General features: G+C 43.2%; 1 protein-coding gene across 1 annotated transcript in view; it reads left to right on the forward strand.

Moving 5' to 3' along the window:
* NINJ2 (ninjurin 2) overlaps positions 1-23,221 on the forward strand; it is a 41,484-nt gene extending 18,263 nt beyond the window's left edge. Inside the window, exons 2-4 of the mRNA XM_054282064.1 lie at positions 20,332-20,563; positions 21,371-21,555; positions 22,216-23,221. Coding sequence (XP_054138039.1) covers positions 20,332-20,563; positions 21,371-21,534 — 396 coding nt within the window. The 3' untranslated portion in view covers positions 21,535-21,555; positions 22,216-23,221. The remainder of the gene's footprint in view (positions 1-20,331; positions 20,564-21,370; positions 21,556-22,215) is intronic.
* The last annotated feature ends 896 nt before the right edge of the window (positions 23,222-24,117 follow it).

Raw genomic sequence — 24,117 nt, forward strand, 5'->3', positions numbered from 1 at the left:
GCTGTAGACCCAGCTGGTCCACAGAGGCTGACATCATTTGACCACAAAACACAATGCTAACCACCAAGTTTTTTTGCCAAAATATAATTTGATAGCTCAACACATTAAAATTTCTTTTGGAATCAGTGTCCACTATATATGCTATTATTCACCAGTGGCATGCATTCAATGTCTCTATGCAATCATCCAACAGTTTTTTCTATGGAAATATTTGCCAAGATGAAAAACAAAGAAAAATTTAAACCATTTTTAATGTGTTTCCAACTGTTGGACTAAGTTTTCTGAACCACATTGTTGAGTTGTGATCTAAATTAATGAATATTCTCCTTAGCAGCTGCTATTCCAACAGTTAGTCTCCATTTTTTTGTTTTTAGATTATGATCTGTAAACCATTAAACATGAATATTATCAGGTGGGGCTGCACATGTGGACAACCCGGGTTCATTACAGAGCAGGTCATAGGGGAATTTGCTTCTCCCCCTGTAGTCTGGAATGATTTTATAATGTTTTTTGGATTGAAGAGTTCTCTTTAAACAAAAGAAAAGGTTCATCTTTCCCAATATATGCTGGTGTTGCTGTTGCCAGTATGACAACTGTGACAAATAGACATTTCACAGGAAATTTGGAGGGGTTTTAGGTTTGTATTTTTTTTTCCCCTTAGGCAGCTCAGAGTCCTGAAAGAGCTGCTGATGAAATATTGAACAAGTGTTGTTAACATCTACTTCCAGCAATACAACAGCTCAGCTATAAATTTTAGTCAGAATAAAATCTTGATATGGAATAGCTTTCCACTGGAAAACGTTCGAATGAATCTTTTTGAAACTTGTGTTGAGAATACCAAAATTTGTGCAAGTTTTCCATCTAAATGTTTCAGAATGAAAAGACTAAATGTTTCAGAATGAAACATTTAATATTTTCACTTTGAAATAGTGCTTCATTTCATATTTGAGTGCTCTGGTATTTTACGTTCCAAAACATTAAAAATATTTTTTTGAGTAGCTGAAACATTTTCTCTCAACACAATATAGGATATTTTCCCCCTTGAGCTTTTCTTTCCCAGACAATTTTGAAGCATTTAGCATGAGATCAGAGCAAAGTAAAGGGAATGTAACCAAGGATTGAGTGTGTGTTACCCTCTCTCCTCTGGACCTGAGCCACACAAGGTCTGGATTCAGCTTTCTGCTGAAAAGCTTGGCTGCTCACCCCAGGCTGCAGGGACCTGCAGGATCAGCTTTGGACATTCTCTGGTCAAGGCTCCAGTGTCAGGACAATTGGCTCCCACAACAGAATCCTCACTCCCTGGATCCTGCAGTTCCAGTGCTGTAAGAACCACTGAGTGTGTGGTCTCAGTAAACACAGAGCAAATTCCAAACTCTGCACCAAGATATCTTGAACAAACACTTTGTGCCTATAATGCACTGATTAATAAAATAGAGGAGTTCAGGCTTCGTGGGGCTGTTGTGTGCAGGACTGAGATTTTCTGCTTGAAACGTTTCCCTTTCTTGATCTTGAGAAACAGAGGAAGATCCAAACACAGGTATCTCAGGGGGTTCAGTACCATCCACCTTGCCATGCAGATGCAGCAGTGTGAGCACAGCTCCACAGCCTTTTCAAGGGACATAAACCCAATGAAGTTTTGCATCATCCTGCTCACCCACCATTTACACCTTTGGGATTTCAGTGTAGCCAGGTGAATCCCTTCAACAAAAGAAACTTTTGATGTCAGGGCACAACCAGATAGGAATGATGCATTGCCTTTACTGTCTATTTAACTCTACAATTTATTGCCTTTTAAAGCCATGCTGGATTATTTATGGAGAGGGAACTAATAAAAGATACAGATATATGGCAGAGATTTTAGAATGATCTCTGGCAGGGAGCTACACAAAAGTAGAGAAGTCACTGCAGAGGAAAATACAGCTTCTCTAAAAAAAATAAATATCCAGTACTAAGAGAAATGCACTTTTGTCATCTTCACATGGCAAGGTCCTTATAAACACTCTTGATTTTGGAATCTCTTAAATTTACACTTTCTGGCATCAATATCCTGATTCCACAGATCTGTTTGAACAAAGAGAACAAATGATTCCTTGATTAAACTGAAAAACTGACTAAATCTAACTTCACCTGCAGTGAAAGGGATGAGTAGAATTGCTGCTATATCAGCAGCAAAGCTGACTCAAGTTTACCAGTGTACAGCAATACATTTCAAAAGTTTAGGCAGAGAAACAGATACTCAGGAGTCCCTGGGGATCACTGAATTATTCAGTGTTGCCTTCTGAGTAAGGCTGATGCTGCACCACTTGGCTGCTTCTGTACCAAATCCAGTAACTGCTATTTGACTGGAGCAGAAGAAGGTGATGCATCTTGATTTAAAGATTTCAAGAGGTGGAGAATTTTCCCACTCTTTTGTCAAGTTATCTCCCTGTCTTCAATTTCAATTTAAACTTAACCTCAATTCAGCTTCCTGTTAGAGGGAGGTTTGTATGCATTCTCCAGCAATATTTAAAAGTTGGTTTAGTACCTCATACTAATTAAATCTGAATTAATATTTTTTTTTCCCATTGCAAGACATTTTATAGCATCTTCACAATTTGTATGGGGTTTCTTTTCTGTGCAGTCTCCAATTTTTATATATTTCTCAGTTGTGAACAAGTTTCTCATGTCATTGTGATATTAAACAAATTAATCTTACAAATACACAGCTCTGCTCCTGTCATCACTGCAGAACTTCCATGTCCCACTGCAAGCTCACGTTCAGTGCTGTTTCCATTAGGATCCTTAAATGCATTTCTGAAACTGCCTTCCATTTGGATGGTTCTTAATGCTCATAAGCTGTGTTTCACTTGTATTGTACTTAGAAATCACTAGAAACACTAGATATGAAAAATAGTTTTTCATATCTAGTTAGACAAGATATGAAAAATAGAAAAATAGTAACCTTTATTATTTCATGCCATATCAATGCAGACTGGCCTGGCAAAATCACCTGGCATATGGCCATGTTGATTAGAATCAAGTTACTTGTTCATACTGGCTCAACTGAGGCTGGTTTCACTCTGTGACACACAAAGATAAATGATCCCCCCTCTTGCCCTCCTTATCTCCACAAATAAATATGAACAGATTTTTGCTAAATAGCATTAATTTCACTTGCCCCCTTAGCCATATTTGGAGCCTCATGGCCCCTGCCACAGGCTGTCTCTCACATATTCTATTCTCCAGGCCTGCAAGGGTCTTTTGAAACACTTATTTCAAGCCAGCTTTGGGCTCAAAAATGACACAGATGAAAATGCTGAACTGCCTCAGCAGCAGGCAACACCTTTGGATGGCTCCAGCTCTAGCACAACATCTGTGCCAAAGCCAGCTAATTCTGGCCAACAGAGCACATCACTGGGGCTCGTTAAAGGCTGCAAAGAGCAATAAATCTGACAGGGTATCAGTTAACACAATATTTTCAAATTATATTCTCTGAAACAAAAAAAAATTATTCACAGAAAGCCAAACCTCACTTTACACTGGGCACAATATTGTCTATTCCCTTTCCTGCTCTGCTAGTTGAATCCCATGTCAAACTTTGTCATTATTTTCCCTCTGCCATCAAAGAAGCTGAACCAGGGGTACCAAGGTCATCTTGTTTTGCCCCTTTGTGGTAACTCTCCTCTAGACTCACAAGTTGGCTTATTGCTCAAAGACTTATTAAAAGTTAGCAAGGGAAAGCTGTGCACCTCACACAGCTCTTTTGCTTATCTGGTGCTGTTTAGGCTTGCTGGGATTTATTTTTTTATTCTTTGTGGCTGCTGGTGTTCATCTTTCATGGCCATTTGTGAGGGCTGGAAAGTGTTCCTGCATTCCCTGTGATGCTGGATTGCATCACCCCAGTTCTCTTTAAACACAGAAGGGAACTACTGAATATTTCTGCTGTTCCTGAATCATTAAGACTTTCACCATCTTCTGCTAAGCAAGTGAGCCATACAATTGCTAGAAATTATTTTATTGCTGTTACCCTTTAGAATGCCTTACTTAGGCTGCAGTCCTTAGGCTGCAAGGTAGAGGTTTCTTTTGCTCCCTTTCAAGTCTTTCCCTTCTTTATATTTCCACAGGCTCTAATTTACATTAATTGCTGCCTCCTTCCTCTTTCTTCTCCTCTTCCCCATTTATCTGATATATTTTTAATAGCTGCCTCTGCTTCCTCACTTAAAAAGGAGGTGCCACTAACCAAGGATGTCCTTGCTCACAATTATGAAATTGTGGGTTTTAGTCATCTAGTAAAGTTTCCTAGAGTAATTTCCAGTTTTCATTCACATTTTCCTGTCTAGATGTCACAACTTCTGTCCAAGCTTCTCTTCCCAAACACGTCCATTCATCATTTTTTGGTTGCTTTGCAAAATAGGCCATGGGGAGCATCACACACAAGACTGGGCAGAGATACAGAAAACAGACTCCAAAGTAAATCTTGTGTCTTTCCTTAGACAAGGTACAAGATGGAAACTTCCTCATTTAACATGAAAAATGAGATTATTTTCAATGTCTCTTCAGAATATGCTGGACTAGGCTTCAGGTCCTGTTCTCATTTGGTCTAATTACAGAGTCATTACCAGGAATTACTAAGCTTGCACAGGCAGTCTCTTTTCTAGGAATTAACCAGCCCTACTCAGTTTGAAAATTATAGGAAATATGTTTTAGGCATTATTACCAAAGAAAAGAGAGGCTACTGGGAAAATGAGATTAAAAAGTCTGGAAGTTTTAATAATTACTAAAATACCAACTACTTACTTACTCATTCCTATTAAACTTTTCAGAAGCCTGTGTTTTATTAGCAGAAGTGATAACTAAACGTGGTGTTAGCCCAGCTCTTTTGCACTTGGGAGTCCAGATTTTTAGGAGCACCTAAAATGATGAAAGATGGATGAAAGATGGAAAATATGTAGTGTCCCCTAAAAAACTGAGAGCAGATGAATGGAGTTGCCTCATCCATGCTCCTCCTTCCTGTTGCATGCTGTGTTTGAGAATGATAAGGAAGCAAAGGGCAAGTGGACGTGATGATGCAGTTTACCAGAACTGAAAGTGCTAATGATTATGAAATTAATAGGCCTGATTACAACTGAGAACTGCTTAAGCAAAAATGTGGTAGGAATATAAAGCTATTTTTTGGTAGATTTTTTGGGTTGTTGGTTCTTTTTGGTTGTTTTTGTTTGAGGGCAAGTATGATAACACACAACAAAAGAAGCATCCAGCTATGCATAAGCAGAACTCCTGGTTTTGTTTTCTGGGTGGTGGGGACTTTTTGCTTGGTTATTTTTCCCCCCCCTTTTTATCCTCCCTAAATGAAGTTGACTGCAGTAGCATGGAGGGTGAGGAAGAAAGGAGCAGAACTTTTGGGAAGTCTACCTAATAACCAATACAGAAACTTTGCTCCAACATTACAGCTATTTACTTGGTTTTAATGCTGCTATTTGTGGGGAAATAAAATAACGCACAAAGTAGCCGGGAAAAATTAGAAACACAGCAGAAGGAATCAAGGGTTTGGGATATGCAGTAAACATGGATCTGTCAGGAGGAAAATGACAATTGTAAACCTCAGGACAAGACTTCATCCCAGGTGTGCTACTGCTCCTTCAGGCCACATAACTGATGCAAGAGCTGAGTTTTGTGTTTCATGTATAATGCAACAGGAGAAGTAATTCCAGTGCAGGAATAAAAAAAGTTTATTGTTTTCCATCAACCCCAGCCTCCTTTCTTAGCTGATTTTAAAGTTTCAAATCTCTTTCCAGAAGAAAATGGCACCCACATAGTCTGGAGTTCAATTTAGTTATCTTGGAAATGTGATGATGAAATGACACTGCAGCTATTTCTCAGTTATGGTGAAACAAGAAAGTTTTATGAAAAGGAAAAAAAAAAGGTTTAACTGGGGCAGAGACTACAACTAGCTACTAAATATTTTACTACAGAAAGAGATCTGGAACATACACAGTTTGGTGCAGCAGATTTGGTTTTCTGTGCTATTGGCAATTCTTTTTTAAAAATTAGGTCACTTTTTCAAGGAAACCTCAGTAACTGGCATATGTGGAGATGATACACTGCAGCTTGAAAGAAAAATGCTTTTTAACAGTAGCATCTTCCATCCTATGTCTATTGTTTTTCAGTAAACAACAGAAGATTTGTCAAATTAGAGTGGCTGTATTTAGTCTCATGTTTACACTTCTCTACAGTTGAATGCTAAATTAGAGTTGTCACATTGTCATCATTCTCTAAGCTTAGCTGCTTTGGTGTTTGTTTTTTCCTACTCAGCTTTCCTTTACACATTCCTTCAAATTATGGGAAGGATTTACTTGGAACATAACTATTTGACTTTTTTCCTGGTAAAGAGTGTCTTTTACTTCAGAAATATAAATCTAGAGAGATGTAGATATATCTAGGCAAGGTATATGCATTGGTTCTTATAAACCCAAAAAATCAGAGCAGGTACTGTGGCTGGCTGTAGAACTTGTTCTCTGCCCAGTCTAATACAAATTTATCCTTACTTAACCTTTGACATCCATCTCTTAAACACATCTTTGAGATCTCTAAGAGAAAAAATAACCTCTGACAGTGGTCAAACATTGCAGTAGGTTGCTCAGAGAGGTTTTGGAGACTCCACCCATTTATATCATATATATCACTGCGGTGATGTGACCCTGAGGAACTTCAGGTATCTCCACACCTGGCCAGGTTTTGAGCAGAGGGTGGGACCTGGTGACCTCCAAGGGTGGCTTTAGCACCTTAGAGCAGTAATGAATGACATCCCCACCAACCTCCCCTGGCAAGTATAAGGTGGTGCTGGGGTCAGGCACCCTGGATGCACTGATGGTGATGCCAGCAGTGACCATGGAGCTTGGCAAGGTCAGGGCTGACAGCACAAGTGCAGGGAGAGCTCATGTGGAAGGCAGTGCTGATGGATGCTGCTGCTGCTGAAAGCTTCAAATATGCACGCTGCTGCTCTGAGGGGAGGATTGCTCTTCCATGAGACTGGCCACAGAGGCAGCCTCCCCTTGACAGAAATACTGTTCTTGAGCACGTGAAATAATTATGAGATGAACATGAATTGAAAGTGCACTTCCTCTTGACCTACTTCCCAGGCAGAGAGGCACAGCTTGATGCCCTCCTGTTTGGAGAGGTAAAATTATCTCTGCATTCCCTGGGCTCCACACAAGCCTCTATTGTTTGGTACCAACCACATGGCTCATTATCGTGCCTACCACGCAGTCTCTCATAATGATTTCCTTCCCTCTCCTGTCAACACCCAGCTGACTAACCCAACTGGTTTCTGGGCAGAGACCTGGACCTGTTTACCCCTCCATAAATACACCTTTTTTTGTTTGTACTGTGGAGGTAAACATGCACAATGACAGTGTAAGCTGGCCTTGGGAAAGTGGCTGGGCAGTCTGAGGTGCTGCAGGACTACAGGCATCACATTCCTTCCTTGTTAGGGGAACAGAGCTTTTCTACTCACAAGACTGTGGGATGGATCCTTTACTCCACCACAAAATCAATTACATGTGCCATTAATGCCAGTGGAGTCTGGCTGGGCCCTGAGCCCTGATGGATGAATCCTGCAGCAGCCCAAGGGTCAGAGCAGGACAGTGGTGCCAATTCTGTGACAATCTCCTGGCATGAGGGATGTCAGCTCCAGAAATAGAGCTTTTGACACAGGGGCCTTCCTGTCCCTGTCCCTTCAGAGAGCTCTGTGGCTCTTATTCAGGTGTCTAAGTACAGAGGATGCTCCAGCACAGCTCTTGCTGGCATTTCAAAGCCATCAACTGTGCTGGCACTGCATGGTTCTTGCATCAAAAAAACTGTTTGAAAGGGGAGAAGCTGCTGGGATTTTCTACCCTGGATATACTTCCCCCTGCCTAAAAAAAACCCCAAAACTCAGTTAAATCAGTTCATGTGTTTTTTAAGGCATTTGTTATACCTGACGTCTTGCTACACCAAGTTGTACTGGAAGCAGTAGGGACCAAGGGGTCACTAAATGATTTTTTAATTAATCCATAACCTGTATAAACCACATGGAGAGCAGTGACAGGATGATGCGTAAATTGCCAGAACAAATCTCCATTCCAACCTCCCAGGCAGAAGTCTGCAGGCCACAAAGAAGCAAATTTCTGCTAAGAAAGAACCTGATCATGGGTTGTGTTTTTTTCACATGTACATGACACCAAAGATAACAGCTTTTCCTGCAAACTTCCCCCAGGATGAATTGTGAATCAGGGTTCATGAATCACCTGCCAAACCCTGCAGTGCGTCAGTGATAAGGGAACACAAACCCAAAAGTGCAGGTGCCATATCAGCAGCTGCAGCGGAGCTGACAGCACAGCCAGAGACAAGGACCATTCCTGAATTCCTTCCTGGCCGTGGTTTCAATGCTCCATCTCACTTTCCACACTAAGATGTGACACATCTGAGCGATGTGACCTCTGTGACAGATCTGGATGTCCATCTGAGCTCCCTTGCCTTGTCAGCAGTGATGATTTCATTCTGTCTGGGCATCCACAGCTGCTGCTGTAATCTCAGACATCACTCACTAATCTCACAATGACCAGGTGTGCCCAATAACCAGGTGTAGTTCTGGATTTATCTTATCTCAGGGTGTGTGTGCATGGGGTTTTGGTCTAAAATCCCCCTCCCCATGTACAACGTAACATTCTTCCTCCTGAAGACAATTCTGTTATCAGCAAGGATATTGAACAGGGAAACTCCTTGTTTGAGATTAATTCAAGGAAACTGATTCAAAGGCATTGTTTTGGTTGTCTAAAGCGACCAAACCACAGCTCCAGCAGAACTGATTCTCCTAATTTATTTTTACAGTCTAATTAAATTAATGTTACTTAATTAATTACACTAGAGAAGATTGCCTCAAGTCCTCACAAATACTGAAAGCATGCCAAGGCCAATAGGAGTTATTAATCAGCACCTTTGGACAGACAGCCACACCCCAGGGCTGCCCACTCCATCCCAGCTCCCGTGGATCCTCCTTCCCCACAGCTGCCCACAGAGCCAGGCACACACCAAACACAGCCCTGCCTCAAAGGGAAGCCATTCCAGAGCCATTTGCTTAAATGCTGCTTTGGCTTCCCCATGCAAAGCACTTCCTGTGACACGTTACAAATGTCAGCATAATGAAGCTTGGAGTTTATTCCCATCGAGTTTCCAAGTGACTAGTAAGGTCTCAGACAGCCTAATTCCTCAGAGACAGTATTTTCCTCCACTGTTGCCCTGGAACAGCTGCCTGAGCAAGGTATTGCAGCTGAGAAGTTCCCTCTGGTTATACCAGAAGTTCCAGCCCTGTTAGGCTCATTAAAAGGATCAACATTTAGCTTAATGGTTAGGAGAGATCACTGTTAATCTTATAAATCAGTTATTGCTTCCATGAGCCTGGAATGCTGTTTGAGCAACAAGGTCTGGTGTCCTGCTGCTGTGATCAGGGACAAACCCATCCAAACCCACCCAGGCCACCCTGGTTCCAGGCAGGAACCAGCCATCCCATCCCATCTTCCTCCTGCTGTTTGCACATCTTCTCACAGGCACAGCTTCAGCCACATGAGCTTCCTTAGCAACCCATGAATGCTTACTAACTAATTTCTATTCAAAATCTAGAACGACCTCCACACTTTTGGAAGCATCAAACCCCATTTCCTGGCTCACTTAAACTACCTAATCCTGAGATGTGGTACCCTCAGCCCTTTTGTCTGTGACCTGGGGTAGAAAGGGATGGTGTGGGCTCCTTTTCCTTCACCACTTAAGGCTATACAAGAACACTTCTTTCACAGCACAATTGCTCTAAATCATTGCTTTAAAAGCTGAAATATGAGAATGATGTTTATGTCAGCTTGCATTCTGTGTGCTATAAGCAAGTGAGGTTGCACAGAATTTTTTAGGCCAATTTTATCTCTATACCACTCTCTAATCTGATCTTTAGCATTCCTGTTACATAAAACTGAACAGCCACAGCATCAGCTGTATGAGAATCTGAGCCCAAAACATAAACCATCTCCAAGCCCTAACTGCAGTGTCCTTCCTGCAGTGCAGGAAAGAAAAATTGAAGACCTCAGGGGTCTAAAATTGACATTCAGGACATGCAGTGTAAAAGCAGGAGAGACAGTTTTAACTGAGGAGAAACTTTATGGGAAGAATGGGTGTCACGTGGTTTGTATCTAATATTCAAAATAACACAATATAGGGCCACAGCAACCATTTAAAAATCTATCCCATTTAATAAGGGCCAGTTTTGCATGCAGGCTATCATGCAAACTTCTGAAGTAACTTTTTACAGTTTCCCTCTCAAGCTTTGTTATAAATAATATTCACTGTTACCTTCCAGTCATTGCTTAGTCCAGGGTCTTGCGTATTATTTAAAGTGCAATACAAAAGCATACAATCAAAACAAAATTAAGATTTAATAGAAAATTAATAGAAGGAAAATGAGAGAGAATTCTACAGTTGCTGCATTTCTTTTACTGTATGGATACTTCCAGCACTATCTTGAATGAGTTACATTAACATCTTTGAAGACCAAAGAATTATGGTTTCTGAACTCTTTGCCCTTAGACTTCAATCCCTGCTGTGTAGCTGCACAGAGAAGTTCCCAAATTATTCAATGCACTTTTTCAATATCTCCTAACCTAGAATGCCTGTCTAGAAGGCATATAACCCTTTTTAGACATAGTTATATCCAAATTCATAATCCACTGGAAAAAAATTGTTACTATATCAGCAGAGGCACAGGATAATAAAATATCTTAATGACGCTTTCAGGGCCACACTGTTTGAGTGCAATTTAATTTATCATGGCTGAACTTAGGCTGAGATGGACAGAGATAAATGTTTTAATTGTTTAACTTCCAGTGAACTCGGTGGAAGTCAAACAGGGGAGCCCCAGTATCATTTTTCCAAAGTGGGAGATAACCCTGCCCACTAGCTGTTTCACTTCTGATTTCTGCCCAACTGCAACTCACACTTCATGTTTAAAGTACTGATACATCAATGGCCATTTTTATAACCCATTAAATCACTGCCCTGAACTTAGCATGCCTAACTCTTACAGCATCACCAAGCTGGACTTGAAGATGAGAAGAAAAAGCATAAACAATCTTATCCTGTAAATCCTGTCAATACAGCAAGCTATAAACCCAAACAACAGAATTACCCCACCCTTGAAAGAGCTCCAGGAAAACAATGGGAAGCCGAAGTTAATATTTTTAATTACCAGGGAAAACCTTCCATTCCAGAACCACCTTAAACCTCCCCCAGGAGCTTTACTGTACTGCATCTTAAGGCAGGGCCTTGGCCCAGCCTCCAAATTATTAAATCCTTATAAAGCAACACAGCACTGGATCTGCTGATTTCAGATTTTCCTTCTGTATCCAAGGGTTTGAGTGCATGTTGTGTTGCATTTCTCTTTTGCTCTGAACATAAGAAGGGCTCCCTTGGTGACCCAGTTAACAGTTAATATGCCTCATCCAACCATTTATCTAATTAAATTATTCCTCCCCACACATAATTTTTTTAAAAGCTTAATAGTCTATTCTCACATCAGTTCTACAAACTAGAAGCCTTTTCCTTGTTTTGTGTGTGCCTTTTGATGGGAGGCAATTCCATCTCAAGGTCTTGTCTACTTCAGGTTTCTGTCTCATATGGCCAAAAATACAGATTCTGGCACAAAAACCCATCTAGATTTTCCTCTTGGTTCAAAGTCTTGTAACTTCAGTCAAGAGCAGCAAGGCTGCAGAGAAACCTGAAATTTCCTGTGCACAATCACCCCCAAAACAATGCCTGTGTCCCCACAAACAAAAGACACTGAATGTACCAATGAGAGGAAAATTGGAAAACAAGAGGCAGAGTGGGGTTTTTGGTTCCAACAGTGAGCAAGGACTCAGGAAGCTGCAGAAGGGAGGCAAAGCTGCATCTGTCAGAAAACTGGATCAGATTCTGGGTTACTTCTGCTGCAGGCTGCCTGTGTGCTCCTGAGCGAGTTCTGCCTGTCACAACAGGACACCCATGATGCGATGAGGAGCCTGGGTGCCACCTGACTCTGAAAGTAGAAGCAGCCCCTCCTTGTGGGACACATCCCCTGCCTCTGCAACTGTGGCAATTCCTTCCTGACCTGAACTGCAGCGGCAATTCTTCCTGAGAGCAGCAAAGAGCCATGGTACTGACCACTTAACCTGCTTACAGGCTCAAAGGGACAAAATCTCAACCTCTGCTGCTTAGAAGGGAACACCTCAAGGCCTCCAAGGCATTTTACTGAGTAATTTTCTGTTGTCATCGTATTGCAAAACTTCCATACCTTCTCAGTGAGGTCTCATGGGCAGCTCCTTGCAGTACTGACTCCTTCCTCTCCACAGCACAGCCAACAAATTCCAACTCCTCCCTACCACCTAACCCACTCTTTTATAGCTCTCATCCTCATTGGACACAGCTGTGGCCTGTTAAGGGCAGGCCTGTTCCTAATCCTGGTAATTAGTACAGCTGCAGCTCCTCAGGGGTGAGACTGCCTTCTGCACCATCTCTTCTCTTACATTCTGTGCCCCCAGAATTTCCATTGCTTTGTAACTCTGACCCTATAAAGGTTTCCCACCAGACTGGCAGAGCCTTTCAGAGCTACCACTGACATGTCCAAGAGTTGTCTTGCATAGATGAGCTCTCTCTTTTTAGCCCCCATTTGAGAATGCCTGAGAAGGAGAGGAGGCAGCTCTCTGTGGCAGGTGTCCATGTGTCCATGTCCATGGTGTGCGTGGCACGTGCATGTCAGAGACCAGAACTCCCGATCCCACTGCTCATGGATGTCAGCTGTGTTAAAACCCTCAGCCATGTCCTTCCCTCTTCCCACCTGGCCTCACACAGCTTCCTTTCTGTGGGGAGCACTCAGAGGTGGCCAGGGGCATGGAAAGCTCAAAAGATGCAGATGAACCTGAGCTCCTGGGACTGAGGTTTATGTGGGAAATGCTGCAAGATGGAAACCACCCTGGGAATGAGAAAATCACCTACCTTCCCTGCCTGATGAATTCAGTCCTGCTGGATTATGCTCACAACACAGGAACATGTTGCACTTCTCCAGGAGATCTTACCCATCTCTCTCACCCACACATCACCCATAGGAGGATTCCTGTTCATTTGCAGATAGGGAAAACAAAAATCCAGGATGCCCTGAGGCACCTGGCAAATGGCAAATTAACCTTGGGCTACCTCACATCAAAAGCAACATCAGGCCAGGGCTGGAGCAGTTCTAAATTCAGAGTTACAGGTCACAAGGGACCATTGCTATATGCTTGTCCCATTCTGAAATTTTTCCCCTCAAACATCTGCTACAAACCACAGTCAGAGGGGAACTGGACCTCTGGTCTGATCCAGTACAGCTGTTACTGTGTTCTCTCAGTTTCAGAAATCAACCTGACCCCTCAACATTGGATACAAACACACTTAGACTTGGAAGGAGTTCAGTTTTAGGACCTTGCTTTATGAATGTTTTGAATTAAAATGATTTATATGAACACATTTGCTCTTTGGATCTGGCTGCAGCCTGCAATCAGACCCAGCTTTTCTTAATATTTTGGGCCATAAGCCATCCAGCTTAGGGATTTATTCATCTTAACGTGTTTAGCTTTGTAAGCACAATGCAGTAGTTACTGTTGTGCCTCCCAGCTGCTCTTCCATTTTTTATAAACTCATTTTCTCTGCTAACCTACTTTGAATTTCTTCTTCTAAAGCTGTTTTTAGTCTTCCCCTGCCCTCTTTTTTTTTTTTCCTCTCCAAAAACACTGGGATAAAACACTAGTGACTTGAATAGGCTCCAGCTTCTATATCCTGACTTTGGAAATAATTGTTCCCACTAATCCTTTTGAGTGCACTCCCAATTCCATATATTCAAAGAGCTGTCCCCCCCATACACATACACACCCAATTGCTTCTGTTCAACAATCAGAGATCATGCATCAGCACATTGTTATTGCTGGTGCCAAGCATTTGGCTCAATTCTTGAGCTCCAAACTCACAAACTGCTCCTAATCCATGGATGGAGGCTCCTCCAGCACTGCCACCACCCTTCCCACCTTGTCCTCATCCCAGCTACTGGAAAATAAAAATTATCTTGTATTCCAGCTCAGCCCTGCAGCCTGCCAGTCGATTCCTGGATCCCTCCAATTCAGTTTCATAAATACTCTTAACAAGGGAGTTTAATATAGATTTGGTAAGGCAGCTCTTTGAGTGATACATAATTTATGCTGCCCTGTAGCATAGGAAGCCTTGAGTGGCGTCAGAGCGAGCAGATTCAAGGAACTTGCCAGACAGCAGCACAGAGTGCCAAGGAGGGAGAGGAGTGGGGAGAACAACCCAGGAGGGAGGTGAATGAAGCTGAAGGGCTCAATAGCAAGAAAAAACGTGATAGACAAGGTAAAAGGCACAGGGCGAGAAAGGAAGAGAATAAAGGAAAGGAGGAGGAGCTGAACTGAAAATGCAGACGGGCAGAGAGGGTCTGTGGCATGAATGAGAGCTGAGGAGAAGCATGAAAAGGCAGAGATGAGGAGCAGAGCATGAACGCCCCATGCCACAAGCTGGGCTCTGCAGGCTGCAGTGCCACAGCTGGGCACAGAGAGTGGTGCCAGCCCAGGGCTAATAAGGGCTTGGAGGCTCATAACACACTTAAGATAGCTTAGCTACTCTTGGAGGCATAAAAATTAGCAGGATGGGTTCTGCTGCAGTGTTGGAAGCAAAAAGGTTTAACAAAAGGCAAAATGACAAACAGAAAAACCGAGCTAGGTGCTGGAAGTTCTTGCTCTTAGTAAAACACCTTACAAAACAGTTAGTTTCATTGTTCATGTCCTTTTCTAGTTAATTGCTCAAGTGAAACTTTTTAGCTTCTGTCCAATTAGCTATCCTTAAGTTTAAAGTCCTTTAAGGTTATAGAATAAAATGAAAAACAAACTTCTAAGCTCCTTTCTTTTTTAAAGAAACAAAAAATAGTTCTGTCACTCTGTCAACAAAAACCACACTCCTACACCACACTCTGCCCAAGAGACCTCAGCAGGTTCACTTGCAGGTATGAGGTGAAACACAGGAGATAGACAAAGCAAATGGAAAGTTTGGTAGACCACAGAACACGAGCAGTGCTTGTCAAGTCTATGGAATCTGTGCCTGCCACCTGCCTAGGCTTTCACTTCTGGCTCCCAGCTCCTGGAAGTCACTTTTTGGCTACAGAACTCTCATGCAAACAGTTGGTGTCAATGGGTTCTCTGTTAAATCCAGCAGTGACCTGTCACAGAAGTGTAAGGACACCTCAGAGACTGGTCTCCATCAGGATCAGTCTGATACATGCGAAGGGATACTAAGAAAGCACCTCTGATTTAATTTCTGGGATTTACACAATGTGAACTGAAGGCAACACAATGCTTGGCTCCCAACAGGACGCCTGGTGAGCAGAACAGATGGCTATATTAAAATGAAAAAATCCCTGAGCACAACTGGACCAGCCAAGAGCCTCCACAGAGGCTGAGGAGGGAGGACTGGCCCTGAACACTCAATTTTCCTTCTGCCTGCCGTATCCATGAAGAGGTTTACTATTACTTCTGTTCATGGAAAGCAGCCAGGATACTTCTTGTTGTGCCAAACTGGAGAAAAGCAGCCTTTGCCTCACCAAGTTCACAATGCAGTTACCTTGGGTGTCTCTTCTCTTGCACATGTGTGGCTGTGCCCAGAGCCATGAGCTGCCACACAAAACCCTGCAAGGGAATCCCAACCCATCAGGGGAGCAGGCATGTGGTAATCCTTGCTCTTCCCAGAGCTGCTGCTCTCAGTGCCTGGGCATGAGGGCTAAAAATGGTAAAATTTGCTCCCTTCATGCCAGGTGAAGTGGTCAGGAGCTGCAGGGAGTGAAGGAGAGTAGATAATAACTATGCCCTTAGAAGCAGAAGCATTGATTGAGGGCAAGGCTTTAATCCCTCTGCTTTCTTCCCACAGAAAGAGGGCTGTGCTCCTCTCCTGCTCTGCAAGGTGATGGTGACTGTCAGAGTGCTTTCACCTCCATCAGCCACTGCTCACAGGGTATTTCTAAAGCTGCTGACTGGCCAATGCTGGGGAAACATTGCCTGGGTTTTCCCTGGTGCCTGATGCTGTGTGTGGCTGGCTGCTCATGGCCGGGATCCCCGTGGTGGCTGTCTCTGTGCTCACCCCTCTGCATTTGTGTCTGTTTTCTTTGGCATTCTCCAGCATTTTACTTGGAAGGAATGGCCAATAATACAGCTCCTACTCAGATATCACCCTCTGACAGAGTTGCTTCCATAAAGATTATCATTCTTCTGCTCTGGAGCCTCATGCTGTTCCACTGCTTCTTTCAGGCTGTTCTCCCCTGGGGACAGGGTCACAAACCCCACAAAGTACACAGAGATTTGCAATAAGATCTGCTCTCTAATTCTTTTGCCGCCTAATCTGAAAAATGTGACAAGCAAACTGTTGATTTTGTAGAAATTTTCAAAAAGGTTTGTGCTCCCCTTGACCCAAAATCTGCCAGCTTTGAAAGAAATATTTAGATAAAGCTCCTCCAAAAGTTTACAGAAGAGAGTAGCTATTTCTTGTAAAAATAACAGCATGAAAAGCCCAAAGAATTTCTCTTGAAAACTAATTTTAGTGGCAATTTTTCAGGTAGTTTCAGTGAGCTGTGAAGCTCAGCATACCTTCTGGTACTAGAGTCTGATTTCACAGGCCTAGGGACCTGAGAGCTCCCTACAGCAAAATCAGAGGAAAAGTTGAAAAAGAAATATTAAAAAATCCATTATTTTTCTGCAGTAATATTGATCCTTCTTTCCATAAGAATTCCCACCAAAATTAAAAATAAAAATAGAAGTGAGAGTTCAATATCTGTGTGTGTGTGCACACTTTTGAGTAAGAATTAAGCCTTTGGCTTAGAAAACATAGATGGGCGCCTCACTCAACCCCTGAGGGGATCTGTATTGCTATGCTATGTTTACACAAGAGAAAAAGGAAAAGGGATTTTCCTGGGGTCAGACTGAAGCCAGCAGGGTCCTTGCAGGGAGAGAGGCTGCCTCATAGGGAAAGGTAAAACATCCAGAAATGAGACACAGGAAAGCAGCTCCAACACCAGTTCATCCAGCACTGCTGGATGATTGGGATGGAATTGTTCAGGTCCTCATTTCCCCACTCTCAGTAAGTGGGCAATAGTGATAGAGCCACCTCTGGGGACAAAAGTGCTGTTTCCAGCAGATGTGCTGGCTCTGCAGCCAGGCTTTCAAGATAGGCTTGGTGTGTGACTGCCAGATCCAGCTCTTTTCTTTACACAGAAGAAAAGGCAATGATCTCCACTTGCCTAAGGGGAATCCCTTCAAAGTGACTAGAAAGTAACCAGCTCTAACCTGGTGACATAAATCACTTTGGTGAGCTTCAGGTATGTCCTGTGACTCCACTTAAGGCTCTGTTTGCCAGAAGGGAATCACTGAATCTCCTCAGTGATTCCACATCACCTCCCACAGCTGTCTGTGCAATCCTCCGACAGGGGAACCCAGGTTGCTTATGAATCAGCTCCTGAGCTGCAGGAATTTATAGGACTGAACTTTAAAGAAAGCAAAAGCAGAAAAGGGGTTTGGAAAGCTTTGTGTGCATTCTGGCAGCTCAAAAGAAGTGTCCCAGTCATGCATTCACACCCCACAAACAGTGGTTCACAGGTGACAGTTATGGCACCAGCATCCCAAGCAAATCCCTCCTCCAGCATTAACCCAAATGCCAGCTCTCTGAACACTCCTGGTTTGTCCAAGCCTCTCCTTATTTGAGACATCAGGCTTCCATTCTCAGCTGCTGGACCAGATGGAACACTGAGGGCTAAATCCATAAAGAACCTGGATTTCTCTAACTTTTCTCTGCAGCATAAGGAGTCATGTGTCATGTGCTGGAGTGTGCCAAGAGAAGGGCCATGAAACTGGTGAAGGAGCCCAAATCTGATGGGGAGTGGCTGAGGGAGTTGGGGCTGCTCAGCCTGGAGAAGAGGAGGCTCAGGAGGGACCTTAAAGCTCTCTGCAACTGCCTGAGAGCAGGCTGTAGCCAGCTGGGTGTTTGGGGGCTGCCCATCACAAACCTTCAGCTTCCCAGATTCAAGTTTAGTGTCCACCTTCCATCATCCATTATCCTTTTGCAGATCCTTCTGGATCTGCCTGGACTGACAGAACTTTGAATCTGGAGTCACACCTTTTCCATTGTGAAGGTTTTCCAGTTCCAGTTGCTCCACATAGGAGAGAAGCACCTGCCTGTGTTTTCATGTCCCAGATAGGAACATGCCCTCACACTCATCCATGAGAGAAAAGTCCATGTCAAAGCTGTCTATTTTCACTGCCTGATCATCTGGGACACAGAGATCAGGATGTTGCAACTCTGTCCCATTTCACACTCAAGGTAAAGGAACATAAAGGCAGCTCAAAAGAAGGATGTGATTTCATTCAAAAAGAGCTCCTGACTTGCTGTATTTTTGTCCACGTAAGCAGCCAGAAACAGATGTCTCAGCCTCCTGGTACCAGTCACTCATTTACCAGCAGCTCTGCCCTGTTTGTACAGCTCCCTTGTTCTCAAACCCTTAACTCATCGTTACACAGAGATAAACTATCAATGCTCAGCCTTGTGATGCTGCAAGGAGGGGGGCTGATTCTTCAGGAATAAGGAAAACAGCACATGAGAGGGATCAAATCACCAACTCTGCACAATTTGGTATTAGTTCCTCTCTGTTCCAACAGGATCACATGCTTTTAGGCCATCTAAGGGGGAGCAGTCCCTCAAGACAGGTTTTAAAAATGCATTCACAGAACATGATCTTTTGCTGGCCTCCTTTCCTCAAGATGCCTCTATTCTGCCCTTGACACCACACTGTAATATTTAAGTCTCAAACACCTACACACAGCTTTGGAGTTTTTACCAGTTCTTTAGACTTCTACTTTTACTTCCTTTCAGTATCTTTCACCTTCCACCTTCCAGAGCAAGAAATATAGGCTTTGCAATGGAGCCATGTAACCACAGGACTGTCACTGTCAGAAACTGTAAGAACTAAATGCTTTGAGCTATCATTTAAAAAAACCCCAGCCAAACCAAAAGCCCTTTCCTACCCCAAGCTAGCCCCCTGTTAGGGATCACAGTTCACCAATAGTCCAAAACAGACACAGCCTTTCCTGCTTACATAGTCATACATGTCTTTGTCACATCAGGGTGACCACTAGACCAGGGCCACAACCCCCTTCCAAAATTCACCCCAATTTCAGCATCACACACACCCCACATACACTGCTCTCCCAGGATCACTGGCTTTGTTCCCACTTTCCCAAATCAAAGAAAGCCACTCTTGCCACTGTTTACCAATGATCATTGGTAAACACAACACTCAACCCAAAGAGAAGATCTGTCTCTAATCCCCTCTAAATTTGAGTCTTGTCTATGTCCTGAAGGAAGAGAATTTAATATTCCTTGCAAAATCCCTGGCTTTGGGATAATCTACATTATTGTAACTCTGGACAAGCTTGTTTTCCACAAATATACCCATATTTTTTTTAGCCTTGCTGAGCTCTTGATCACAGCAAGTATCTTGTGCCTATTAATACTGTTATAGATGGACAATGAGATTATTGGCTCTCACAAAAGACAACTATTGTGTGAATATTAAGAAAAGCTTTAGTGATGTATAGTTATGTTATTGTAGTTTAGATGTCCTCTGTTCTCCCCGTGGTTCCCTTTCCCCCCTGTATTGTTGCCATTAGACAGCAGGACAACGAGGTAGAAAGAAGGTGGGCACATGGGGCAGTTGGGAATGGAAAAATCTTGGTGCTTAGGGGATGCAGCAAGACAACACCTGACCTCCAATCCAGTTACAAGAAACCAGCCTCCACTGATAAATGGCACAGAAGAGCTGACTGACAGACTTTGGGAAGGGCCAGGGCTTGCTGATGCAACCCTCAGGGGTATAAAAGACTGAGCATCCATCTTGAAGATGAAGTGGCTGTGTGGTATCCATGAGGGGCAGTTCCCAGTGCTGCAGCTTTTTCCTTATTCAGTTCTTTGTTGCATTTTTGTTAAGGTTTAATAAACCTTTTTAAATTTTCAAAGTGAGCAGTTGTCTCTCACAATACCATGAGATTGTATGTACTCATTACCATGAGGCTACTGTGAGGGGACACGTTGGCTACTCTCAACACTTCTAAAACATGCAACTTTGACTCCTTCCCAGGCTTTCTAGATAAACCCCCGGGAGAAGCCAGCATATCCCACTGGACACAGGTGTGTCTGTTGGTTTAGTGATTCCTCCTGTCTCCCCAGGGCATGAATCCTCACCTGCGGGTCAACGGGCCCATGAACATCAACCACTACGCCACCAAGAAGAGCGTGGCAGAGAGCATGCTGGACGTGGCACTCTTCATGGCCAACGTCACCCAGCTCAAGGCTGTGCTGGAGCAGGGCACGTCCTTCCAGTACTATGCCACCCTCATCGTGCTCATCAGCATCTCCCTCTTCTTCCAGGTGATGATTGGGGTTCTCCTGATCATCACGGGTAAGGTGCCCACCGGGGCGTGTGTGCAGGGGCAGGGTGGGGGTGGAAGGGAGAAGCTTCTTCCCCCAAATCATTCCCCTCTGGCTCCATGCAGGGCTGGGTGTGGGTGGTAGGGTGGGCAGTGTTACTTAGAAAGGTGGGTGGGTTGTTTCTTGTTTGCACATCTCTGAGCACAACTCTTCCTTCACTTTGCCACTGCTGAGCCCCTGTATCAGGGAAAGAGTGGGGATTTGGCCAAGATGGGCCTCTTGCTGCACCTACTGTTATGTGCTCCTTCATGCAGCTCCTGCAGACACTCCATTTTAGCTGTATTTTATATTTTACTTCATCTGGGACTTAACAGAACAATTTTGGCAGAGGTATTACCTATATTTACCTCACATTTAACCAATCCCATAGTTGTCCTAGTGGCCTACAGACAGCACATTAACACCAGCATTGGTTTGCTGGTGCTAGCCCAGTGCTCCATCTGATACAGGAGTTGCTGTATTTCAGTCTCCAACAGATTCCCAGTATTAAAAACCTGCAAAGTGCTGCATTTTCCTGAATATCCTACATGGGTTTTTATGGGGGGACAGTGGATTGGAGGCTTTGGAAAACCTGTGACATGTTCCTCTGCTCCAGCCTTCTCTGTCATCCTAGAGCAAGCTGTGGCTCCTGCAGCATTCCTGTGACTACTCCCTCTGCTCTGTGGCCTCAGCACTCAGGGGCACCATGAACATTTACCAGGCAGGGGAGGCTTGCAAGAGCTGGGGGACTTGGAGTCAGTCTGCAAATCCCTTTCTCTTTTTGCACTGTATTGCACAGCTCGTTTGAACCTGAATGATATTGCAAAGCAACCCCGCCTGAACATACTCAACAACGCTGCCACAGCTCTCATCTTCATCACAGTCATCCTCAACATCTTCATCACAGCCTTCGGGGTGCAGAAGACTGGCCTCTACCCCAGCAGGAATTTTGGACCTTATTAATTCATGGGGCAATGGACTCAGGTAAGAAAGGGTGAGAGTTCCCATCGCTGCCAGCCCCTGGGAGGGATCTCAGTCTCAGAAAACATCACTGCAAGGTGGTGATGGCAAATTAACAAAGCCTTTCCAGAGGCATGTTGCTGTCCCACAAAAACCTGCAGCCATTGAGCAAATTCTCTCAGAGGAGGAGCTCTTCTCACTTGGTCTCTAAAGCAAGAACACCAAACATCCCAGTTGCTGGTATTTTGCAGCAACAAGTGGTTTTTGGAAGGCTGCAGAGTTCATGCTAGATACAAATAGCAGCTGTGGATGGGAGCTAATGTTGGGGAAGAAAACTAGGAGTGTTCTGGGAGGAATCCCAAGACAGCAGCACCATCTGAGCAGAAGAAAAGGAACGGGCAAGACACAGAGCTCTTTACAGCAGCCACTGTAGCTTGGCAGGGACTGTTTTAAGCACCTAATGCTCATTTTCAAGGAAGCCCTGTAAGTAAGTTCATCCAAATGGCTGGGTTTCCATGTCATGTCAGTGAGGGGATGACATGTTCATAAATAAAAAGCACTTTAGCTCAAGAAACAAAATTAATATTTCTTGTTTACACGACCTGCAAAATGTAAACACAGTTGAAATGCAACATACCAGAGGAGTCTGAGGTGACCTCACCAGAGCTTCTTGTCTCCCTGCAGGATCTGAGCAGTGCAGCTCTCCTCCACGTTTCCACTGACCTCAGCAGGATCCATGGATGAATCCAGGAAACTGGGTTAAACTTCAAAACTCTGTGTGTGTCATAACATATCAGCCCCTTGCTGTAATGCTTTTGCAGTTCTGAGGGGCAGGAACATTGCCTTTCCAAGCTAGAACAAACTTTGCAAGAGAAAACTGCAGCATCAGCAGCAGCAGGTATACATTTTGAAAGTGCAGTTCTGTAAATCTCTTCTCTTATTTTAGCTGCCTGCTTCACATATTCAATATTGGCTCATGTGGTAGAGAAGACTGAATGATTTACTTTGTAGGCTAAATAAATAAGTCCAGCTCTTTTTTGTCTCAAATGTAAGTTGGTGCCCTTAAAGCAATTCTATCTCATAGTTTACCTCCCGAATGTTGGAATGGATTTCTCTAAAAAAGTTTTCCTAGGAGAATAGAAGGGTGTGTGTACATGAAGATAGCTAGAACCAGTTCAAATCTTTTCCTAGTTGTTTAAAATCAAATGTTACATAGTTAAGAAAACAATCAGATATTTCCAGCACTGGGATGTTAACAAGGACAGAAAATAGTTATTGTGGTCTGATATCATCATCAGTGACCTATCAGGAACAATGTCAGAATAGCCTGACAATACTTAATGGAAAAAAGAAGATAAAAATGAAGATACATTATAATGAACAAACATTATACATAAGGCCACAGCCTAGGCTTATTGCTGCAATGAAAAATTACAGTTGAATAGCTTATTACATTATTTTAAAAATCACCATTATGATTTATTCTCATCACTAATATAAATGTTTTAAAATGTATTTGATTTATAATGACAGCTCTGGTAATTCTCTTGTATTAGAAGCATTTGTTTCCTTGAGAAAAAAAATCCTTTGAATTAATGAGTTTCAAGATTTTGATGAAAGAGTAAAAATTTTCAATCCTAAATTTTTTAACTCTATAGTCATGCTAAAAAATGGTATTTTAATAGCCTTATGTAAGCCTATTTAAATAATTACATGCTCTTTTGATTATTAAATGATTTTTCCACTGTACTGCAGAATCAGAGTTTAATATGGACTTTTCCTTTTGTATATCCTTGCCACCCCTGAGAGAGAAATGCCATGAAAGCATCCTCACATCAGTCTCCAGGAGCTACTGGGAGTGTCTGACTCTTAGAAACAGATACAGACAGATTTCATTTGTATTCTGTATTTGTCTTTACAAACCCAAATTTGTGTCAGTCACACAATGGTGCTTTTTCTGAGAGGGTGTGAATGATCCTGCCCAGGAACTGGTGGGTAAGGCCAGCAGCAGCTCAGCACCTGACACTGACACTGACTTTTCTGAGCTGAAGGAAAGTTGCACAACGAGGGCAGGATGGAAAATACTAGTTATGTATTTACCAGAACCTTAAGTGGTAGAGCTGAGCACAGCCTGAGATCTGTCAGGTGAAGCAGGCAGAGACTTGTCCTCCACTCTTCCTTGGGGATGACAGATCTGGGGTGACTCTGAGTTTGCTGCTCACCTTGGTTTCCTCAGTGTTTGCTTTGACTGGCAGCAGAGAGGGGAGGATGTTTCAGGGAAGCCTGTTATCCTGCCTCCTTTAGGAAAATGCCTCATTCTAGAGGTAGCATGTAGGCACAGCAAAACCACAAGCCAAGGGCTGCCAGCCACTGCTGACTGGGTTTGTGGAAAGGTAAAAAATTACATATCCTGCATGCAGACCCCAAACCCCAGGACTCACTGCTTCATGGAGCAGGAGGCACAGCAATTAGTGTGTTTTTTTTTTTTTTTTCAATTTTTTTTTTTTTTTTCAATTACTGATGGCTGAAGGTAAAGAGAGGGGAAAATAGAAAAGATTCATCTGGGAAAGAAGGATGAGGGGAATT

The sequence above is a fragment of the Melozone crissalis genome, unplaced genomic scaffold, assembly GCF_028551555.1.
Source record: "Melozone crissalis strain CALT ecotype California unplaced genomic scaffold, PUWL_Pcris_2 ptg000033l_1, whole genome shotgun sequence".
Classification (NCBI taxonomy): Eukaryota; Metazoa; Chordata; class Aves; order Passeriformes; family Passerellidae; genus Melozone; species Melozone crissalis.